General features: G+C 32.8%; 1 protein-coding gene across 1 annotated transcript in view; it reads right to left on the bottom strand.

Moving 5' to 3' along the window:
• LOC106798472 (U-box domain-containing protein 14-like) overlaps positions 1-7,441 on the bottom strand; it is a 29,512-nt gene extending 22,071 nt beyond the window's left edge. The window contains exon 1 of the mRNA XM_014775064.1: positions 7,416-7,441. Coding sequence (XP_014630550.1) covers positions 7,416-7,441 — 26 coding nt within the window. The remainder of the gene's footprint in view (positions 1-7,415) is intronic.
• Between the last annotated feature and the right edge of the window lie 2,459 nt (positions 7,442-9,900).

Genomic DNA, 9,900 nt, shown 5'->3' with positions numbered 1-9,900 from the left:
AAAATATGTGCGACTCAACATTAAAAAAATGTACAAATGTGGCGATCAAAATTGATAAAATGATAATGAGACGTCTGAATCCCTTTTGAGCATATCATGTCTCTCAATAGGGGGGAGCGTTTTCACTATAGTCGTTGATAGCAAGAAAAGAATAATTAATATGGACGTAAATTTCCAACACTGAAAATCAACAAAATCTGAAAATAAAAATAATCTTGCTTTTGTAAATAGAATTGAAGTTGGTAAAGAGGTTTTGCTACCATTGTTGTAAGTTTTCCACCTTCCCCCTCTCAATGAAAGTAAAAGATTTTAGTTGTCTTTATCAATAAAAAAATATATATGTGAAAGTAAGAAGTGGTCAGAAGAACAAATAAATATAACTCCAATCTACGGATATAGAAGGAGCTTATGAAAGCTATAGGAAAATTGAACTATGACTATGAGAGCTGAAGCTGCGCAAAATTTATACAATGAGAGTTTGGGGTGTGAAGTCCTTGAAACCTGTCCTGTATTTAAAACAAAATAATGCGCAAAATGACTAGTAGTATAAAGGCTTAATCCAACTCATATTTTGTTCATGTAAGACTATTTTGATAGAAAATTAGCAAAGAAGTTTCATAAAAATAAGCTAGCTTTGGTCACGTTACCTGTAATAGTATAAGTTGAAACAAAATATAGTATTCTCTTAAACGCGAATTCAATGGGGATTGACACAAGTAGCTAAAGATTTAATATTAACTTACATTTATTTTACGGGTTTGTACGTGTGTGAATCTCTCCAAATCCTCTTTCTTCACATGGTACACAACCATCTTTGAGAAAATGTTCATGACTAATATTTTGCTTGCTGTCAATAGGGATTTCAATCAAATTACAGATATTGATTTATTGTAAGATAAAACTGATTTGGACTACAAATCTCAATTTTACTTGTGATGTTGTGCGTGTGCACGCGTCCGCGTGAGTGTGTGTAAAATAAATTGAGAAAATGGTGAAATAATGTTTTCCTTTTCGGGCATGTCGTATCCTACAAAACCAAAAATAGAGATGGATTTTACAATTAAATCCTTATTCATATGTTTTTCAATTCAACAAGATTTTTTCATATGCTTTATTTTTCATGAAATTCGGGCTTCCGAACCTTTCGTTTCAACCAAAGGAGAAATATTACTTGTTTTGAGAATTTCTAACCTAGAAAATAGATGTCCCAATTTTAACATTGCAAACAAGAATACTCGTAAATAAGTTAAGAAAAATATGTGCGACTCAACATTAAAAAAATGTACAAATGTGGCGATCAAAATTGATAAAATGATAATGAGATGTCGGAATCCCTTTTGAGCATATCACGTCTCTCAATAGGGGGGGAGCGTTTTCACTATAGTCGTTGATAACAAGATAAGAATAACTAACATGGACATAAATTTCCCACCCTCAAAATCAACATTCTCAGAAAACAAAAACAATCTTCCTTTAGTAAATAGAATTGAAGTTGGTAAAGAGGTTGTGCTACCATTGCTGTAAGTTTTCCACCTTCCCCCTCTCAATGAAAGTAAAAGATTTTAGTTGTCTTTATCAATAAAAAAATATATATGCGAAAGTAAGAAGGGGTGAGAAGAACAAACAAATATAACTCCAATCAACAGATACAGAAGGAGCTTACGAAAGATATAGGAAAATTAAACTTATGACTCTGGGAGCTCAAGCTGCGCAAAACTTATACAATGAGAGTTTGGTGTGTGAAGTCCTTGAATTTAAAACAAAATAATGCGCAAAATGACCACTAGTATAAAGGCTTAATTCAACTCATATTTTGTTCATGTAACGCTTTTTAGATAGCAAATTAGGAAAGAAATTCCATAAAAATAAGCTAGCTTTAGTCACGTTAGCTGTAAGAGTATAAGTTGAAATAAAAATATTATTCTCTTAAATGGGAATTCAACGTGCATTGACACAAGTTGCTAAAGATTTGATATGAACTTACATTAATTTATGGGTGTGTATGTGAATCTCTCCAAATCCCCTTTCTTCACTTGGTACACAACCATCTTCAAGAAAATGTTCAGAACTAATATTTTGCCTGCTGTCAAATGTGATTTCAATAAAATTACAGATGTTGAGTTATTGTAAGATAAAATTGATTTTGACTACAAATCTCAATAACTAGTGACATTGTGCGTGTGCATGCGTCCGCGTGAGTGTGTCTGTCAAATAAATTGAGAAAATGATGGAATAAAGTTTTCCTTTTCAGGAATGTTGTATCCCTTAAAAGAAAAAAAGATAGATTTGACAATTAGATCCTTATTCATATGTTTTTCAATGCAACAAGAATTTTTCCTATGCGGTATTTATCATGAAATTTGGGCTGCCATCCCTTTCGTGTTAAACAATGGGGAAAAAATTACTTGTGTTAAGAATTTCTAGCTTAGAAAATAGATGTTCCGATTTTAATATTGCAAACAAGAATACTCGTAGATCAGTTAAGAACAATATGTGAGACTCAGCATTAAAAAAATGTACAAATGTGGCAATCAAAATTGATAAAATGATAATGAGACGTCGGAATCCCTTTTGAGCATATCATGCTTCTCAAGAGGGGGGAACGTTTTCACTATAGTTGTTGATAACAAGATAAGAATAATTAATATGGACATTAGTTTCCCACCCTGAAAATCAACAAAATCAGGAAAAAAAATAATCTTGTTTTTGTCAATAGAAATGAAGTTGGTAAAGAGGTTGTGACAACAATTGCTGTAAGTTTTCCACCTTTCCCCTCTCAATGAAAGTAAAGGATTTTATATGTCTTTATCAATAAAAAATATATATATGTGAAAGTAAGAGGTGATTTGAAGAACAAACAAATCTAACTCCAATCAAGAGATACAGAAGGAGCTTACAAAAGATATAGAAAAATTAAACTTATGACTATGAGAGCTCAAGCTGCGCAAAACTTATACAATGAGAGTTTGGGGTGTGAAGTCCTTGAATCCTGTCCTTTATTAAAAACAAAATAATGCGCAAAATGACCACCTTAATCCAACTCATATTTTGTTCATGTAACACTTTTTAGATAGCAAACTAGGAAAGAAGTTGCATAAAAATAAACTAGCTTTAGTCACGTTACCTATAAGAGTATAAGTTGAAACAAAAAATATGATTCTCTTAAATGGGAATTCAACGTGGATTGACACAAGTAGCTAAAGATTAAATATGAACTTACATTTATTTTATGGGTGTGTGTTTGAATCTCTCCAAATCCCCTTTCTTCACTTGGTACACAACCATCTTCGAGAAAATGTTCAGAACTAATTTTTTGCTTGCTGTCAAAAGGGATTTCAATAAAATTACAGATATTGAGTTATTTTAAGATAAAACTGATTGTGACTACAAATCTCAATTTAACTAGTGATATTGTGCTTGCGCACACGTTCGCGTGAGTGTGTGTAAAATATATTGAGAAAATGGTGAAATAATGTCTTCCTTTTCGAGCATGCCGTATCCCATAAAACACAAAAAAAAAAGATGGATTTGACAATTAGATCCTTATTCAAATGTTTTTCAGTGGAACAAGATTTCTTCATATGCTATATTTATCATGAAATTCGAGCTGCCGTCCCTTTTGTGTCAACCAAAGGGAAAAAATTACTTGTCTTAGGAATTTCTAACCTAGAAAATAGATGTGCCCATTTTAACATTGCGAACATGAATACTCGTACATACGTTAAGAAAAATATGTGCGACTCAACATTAAAAAAATGTACAAATGTGGTGATCAAAATTGATAAAATGATAATGAGACGTCGGAATCCCTTTTGAGCATATAATGTCTCTCAATAGGGGGCAAGCGTTTTCACTATAGTCGTTGATAACAAGAATAATTAATATGGACATAAATTTGCAACCCTGAAAATCAACAAACTCAGAAAATAAAAATAATGTTGCTTTTGTAAATAGAATTGAAGTTGGTCAAGAGGTAGTGATACCATTGCTGTAAGTTTTCCACCTTTCCCCTCTCAAGGAAAGTAAAAGATTTTAGATGTCTTTATCAATAAAAAGATATATATGCGAAAGTAAGAAGAGGTGAGAAGAACAAACAAAAATAACTCAAATCTACAGATACAGAAGAAGCTTACGAAAGATAGAGGAAAATTAAACTTATGACGATGGGAGCTCAAGCTGCGCAAAACTTATACAATGAGAGTTTAGGGTGTGAAGTCCTGGAATCATGTCCTTTATTCAAAACACAATAATGCGCAAAATGAACACTAGTATAAAGGCTTAATTCAACTCATATTTTGTTCATGCAACACTTTTTTGATAGCAAATTAGGAAAGAAGTTGCATAAAAATAAGCTAGATTTACTCACGTTACCTATAAGAGTATAATTGAGACAAAAATTATAATTTTCTTAAATGAGTATTCAACGTGGATTGACATAAGTAGCTACATATTCAATATGAACTTACATTTATTTTATGTGTGTGTGTGAATCTCTCCAAATCCCTTTTCTTCAATTGGTACACAACCATCTTCCAGAAAATGTTCATAACTAATATTTTGCTTGCTCTCAAAAGGGATTTCAATCAAATTACAGATATTGAGTTATTGTAAGATAAAACTGATTTTGACTACAAATCTCAATTTAACTAGTGACATTGTGCGTGTGCACGCGTCCGCGTGAGTGTGTGTGTAAAATAAATTGAGAAAATGGTGAAATATTATTTTCCTTTTCGGGCATGTCATATCCCATAAAACCAATAAAAGGATGGATTTGACAATTAGATCCTTATTCATATGTTTTTCAATGAAACAAGATTTCTTCATATGCTGTATTTATCTAGAAATTCGGGCTGCCGTCCCTTTGGCGTCAACCAAAGGGGAAAAATTACTTGTGTTAAGAATTTCAAACCTAGAAAATAGATGTGCCGATTTTAACATTGTAAACAAGAATACTCGTAAATAAGTTAAGAAAAATATGTGCGACTCAACATTAAAAAAATGTACAAATTTGCCGATCAAAATTGATAAAATGATAATGAGACGTCGGAATCCCTCTTCAGCATATCATGTCTCTCAATAGGGGGTAGCATTTTCACTATTGTCGTTGATAACAATATAAGAATAATTAATATCGACATAAATTTCCCATCCTGAAAATCAACAAACTCAGAATACAAAAATAATCTTGTTTTTGTAAATAGAAATGAACTTGGTAAAGAGGTTGTGATACCATTGCTATAAGTTTTCCACCTTTCCCCTCTCAAGGAAAGTAAAAGATGTTAGATGCCTTTATCAATAAAAAAATATATATGCAAAAGTAAGAAGTGGTCAGAAGAACAAACAAATATAACTCCAATCAAGAGATACAGAAGGAGCTTACGAAAGATATTGCAATATTAAACATATGATTATGGGAGCTCAAGCTGCACAAAACTTTTACAATGAGAGTTTGGGGTGTGGAGTCCTTGAATCCTGTCCTTTATTTAAAACAAAATAATGCGCAAAATGACCACTAGTATAAAGGCTTAATCCAACTCCTATTGTGTTCATGTAACACTTTTTAGATATCAAATTAGAAAAGAAAGTGACTAAAAATATCCTAGCTTTAGTCACGTTACCTATAACGGTATAACTTGTATTGAAAAATATTATTCTGTTAATTGGGATTTCAACGTGGACTGAGACAAGTAGTTAAAAGTTTAATATGAGCTTATATTAATTTTATGGGTGTGTGTGTGTGAATTTATCATAAATAATTTTAAAAAAATATGTGCGACTCAACATTAAAAAAATGTAATTGATAACAAGATAAGAATAATTAATATGGACATAAATTTCCAACACTGAAAATCAACAAACTCAGAAAATAAAAATACTCTTGCTTTTGTAAATAGAATTGAAGTTGGTAAAGAGGTTGTGATACCAATACTGTAAGTTTTGCAGCTTTCCCCTCTCAATGAAAGTAAAACATTTTAGATGTCTTTATCAATAAAAAATATATATGAAGGTACGAAGTGATCAGAAGAACAAACAAATATAACTCCAATCAAGAGATATACGAACAATATAGGAAAATTAACCTTATGACTATGGGAGCTCAAGCAATACCAAACTTATACGTTGAGAGTTTGGGGTGTGAAGTCCTTGAATCCTGTCCTGTATTTACAACACAATAATGCAAAAAACGACCAATAATCCAACTCATATTTTGTTCAAGGACTTCACACCAATCAAGAGATATACAAACAATATAGGAAAATTAAACTTACGACGATGGGAGCTCAAGCAGCACAAAACTTATACATTGAGAGTTTGGGGGTGTGAAGTCCTTGAATCCTGTCCTGTATTTAAAACAAAATAATGCGAAAAACAACCACTAGTATAAAGGCTTAATCCAACTCATATTTTGTTCATGTAAGACTATTTAGATAGGAAATTAGGAAAGAAAGTGCATAAAAATATGCTAGCTTTAGTCACGTTACCTATAACGGTATAACTTGTATTAAAAAATATTATTCTGTTAAATGGGATTTCAATGTGGATTGAGACAAGTAATTGAAAGTTTAATATGAGCTTATATTCATTTTATGGGTGTGTGTGTTAATTTCTCATAAATAAGTTAAGAAAAATATGATCGACTCAACATTAAAAAAATTTATAAATGTGGCGATCAAAATTGGTAAAATGATAATGAGACGTCGGAATCCCTTTTGAGCATATCATGTCTCTCAATAGGTGGGAGAGTTTTCACTATAGTCGTTGATATCAAGATAAGAAGAATTAATATGGACATAAATTTACAACCCTGAAAATCAACAAACTCAGAAAATAAAAATAATCTTGCTTTTGTAAATAGAATTGATGTTGGTAAAGTGGTTGTTATACCATTACTGTAAGTTTTCCACCTTTCCCCTCTCAATGAAAGTAAAACATTTTAGATGTCTTGATCAATAAAAAATATATATGAAAGTACGAAGTGATCAGAAGAACATACAAATATACCTCCAATCAAGAGATATACGAACAATATAGGAAAATTAAGCTTGTTACACTACTACAATTTTTACATATAACATCGGACCTTTAACATCGGTTATTCACATAACCGATGTTAACAAAAACGCGGTGGCATTTTTGTAAATAAGTAGACTTAGTTAACATCGGTTTTGGAAAAACCGGTGTTAGTATGCCGTTGTTAACATCGGTTTTGTAAAAACCGATGTTATCGAGTAGATGTTAACATCGGTTTTATTATAACCAATGTTACGTAGTTGACATTAATATCGGTTATTTTTAAAAAACCGATGTTGTTATCATTATATATTAAACTTATGAAATTGCACAACCCGCGCGCTTGAACCCTATCGTTTTCTTCTTTCTCCTTCTGCCTGAGATCGTCGTTGTGTCAAGCTGACCTGCGCTTCCGTGACTGCAACCACATTGTGGAGATCGTGTTTGTGGAGATCGCCTTTGCCACTTATCCATTGAGGTACGTACTTTCATTTTAACATTAGGCGTTCGTCGTTTTAACATTTGCTCACTTTCACAGGTCGAAGAAAAGTAGGAAAGGAAAGAGTCTCGGAAAGGGTACTCCCAGGGCGTTATTGTTGTTTCTCCTTCTGCCTGAGTTCGTGTTTGTCGCAAACTGGGCTGCGCTTCCATGACTGCAACCACATTGTCGAGTTCGCGTTTGTGGAGTTCGTGTCTGCGCTTCCATCGAAGGTATATCTTTGTTGTATGTTAATGATGAAAATCCATTGTTCAATGGTCTGTCTCTGTTGCGATGTTTCGAAACCCTAGTTAGGCACAAAGGGTTAATCGTAACTGAATCTGTAGTGATTTAGGACCATATGTAACTGCCTTAAGCAGTTATTGCAGAATAAATTTTGGAGTAATAGCAGGGGGGTTAGGCATTTTTTAGTGGGTTTTCAGGAAGGGAGAGACGAGGCTGTCAAATTTACATAGAGGGTTTCAGGGACATAGCTTTGATTTACACAGAGGGTTTCAGGGACAAAGCTTTGATTTACATATTGAATTTCATCCAAATTTTTGACAAGTCATTGTTACTTCCATCAATATTGATATTGTATCATGCTTAATTATATGCATTTGCTTATTCTGATCATTGTGTGTTGTGTGATTATTTCTTTCATGCAGGTACATGATTCCTATTTGTTGTGAGAGTGAAATGATGGGCAACAGCACCAACTAAGGTGAGTTTATATTTCCTTTTTTTTTTGTCTTTATCTTTGTTAGTTTGTTATATATTTTTTATTTTATATGTTTGAGTTTTAAATGTGTAAAAAATAGAAATAGAAAGGTCTGCTGATTGCTTAGGAATTCCTTGTTGTTTCATGGCATTCCTTTTGAACCTCAAAAGGTGCTGGATGATGCCTTAATTCTACCTTGGTCCTGGCTAAAATGTGGAGAGAAAGGTTTCAATACATCATTTAACCATTGGTCTACCAATCTTATGATGGCCTTTGGTTAAATTTCTGATTATATGTATTGGGGTCCTTGTGCTGGGTTATTGTTGGGTTTGTTTTGCTTTTTGGAAGGTGGCACTTTTGTGTCTTGTATCTTTTATTTTCAGTACCTCTGGTACTGTTCTGTTTAATATTAATATACATATTTTTGCCTTCCAAAAAAAAAAAAAGATAATCCAGTTGTCTGCAATGCAGGATAGTAGCTGCTTCCAGAGCCCAATTGACTCCACCACCTATAATCCCAAACTGACTTTTGCCAAAATTAATGTTTAGACCAGAAGCTAATTCAAATCCTCTTAGTAAAGCCTTTAGAAGTAGAACAGATTTTAACATATCAAACTTTTTAAAAGTAGAATACATTCTCAAACTTAAATGAAATCAAAAGGTTAAAAAGGAAAGACCAATAGAAAACATAATATAAATGGAAGCATGAGCTATATAAGCAAGCTGAAAAAAAAACCTGGACAAGGAAGCATTTCAAACTTTACAGTGACTGGGTAATTAAATACACTGTGGCACATTGTTGAGAGTCAATGTATCACCATGAAGTGAGAGTCATATTGTTGATAAAAGGCTTTAAATACATTGTGGCTCATTTCTGTATGGTTTTTTTTAGGGTTATCATTTACTACTGCTAATTGGCGTTGCTGTGGAAGCACTTTGATTATATCTTTGATTCGAAAACTAATTTGAAATTGTTGTTGTATGCATTACTGGTATATTTGTAACTTATGCTATGCCTGTCTACATGACCTTTCTTTCATTGGACTGATATGTTCATGCCTCTCTACATGACCTTTCTTTCATTGGACTGATATCTTTGAAGTATATACTGTGATTTAAACTCTCAAAACTTGTTCATTGTTAGTGTTGAATGTTTTTGTAATTTTATCTGCTGCCCTTCTCTATATATATGTTGTGACTGCCACTGCCCTTCTCTCTTTCTTGTATTATCTTTTTTTTTTATCAGCAAAATTATAATTTGTATTAATAACTGTGAGTACCAGAGGTACTAAATATACAAGGTAGAAACCAGCAGACTAGCAGAACCATAGGTCCTACGAATCAGGTGCCAATCTAAATAGAATACAATAACCCTGCACTGCTACCCTAATCAAAAAATGCTGTTGATAAATTACTAGACCAATAGTTGTAGGGCTGGGCAAAGCCTTTCTCCAACTGTCTTCTCCGCAAATTCCCTTTAGTTGGGATTGTATCTTTGGTCAATCACCAAGCAAATGTTGTTGGTTTTAAAGGGATTTTGAGCTGCCATAGGTCCTCTAATTTTTCAGACCATCTATGAGCTATATAACGAAGCAACACTGAGACTATGAACTCTGCAGATTATCAACCCATTCCATTCGCTGCAAGAGTTCCAATATGCTTCCAGCTTTTATCTTAGCTCTATCAGTTC

Source organism: Glycine max, chromosome 4 (genome assembly GCF_000004515.6).
Source record: "Glycine max cultivar Williams 82 chromosome 4, Glycine_max_v4.0, whole genome shotgun sequence".
NCBI lineage: Eukaryota > Viridiplantae > Streptophyta > Magnoliopsida > Fabales > Fabaceae > Glycine > Glycine max.
This window is presented reverse-complemented; position numbering and strand designations above follow the sequence as displayed.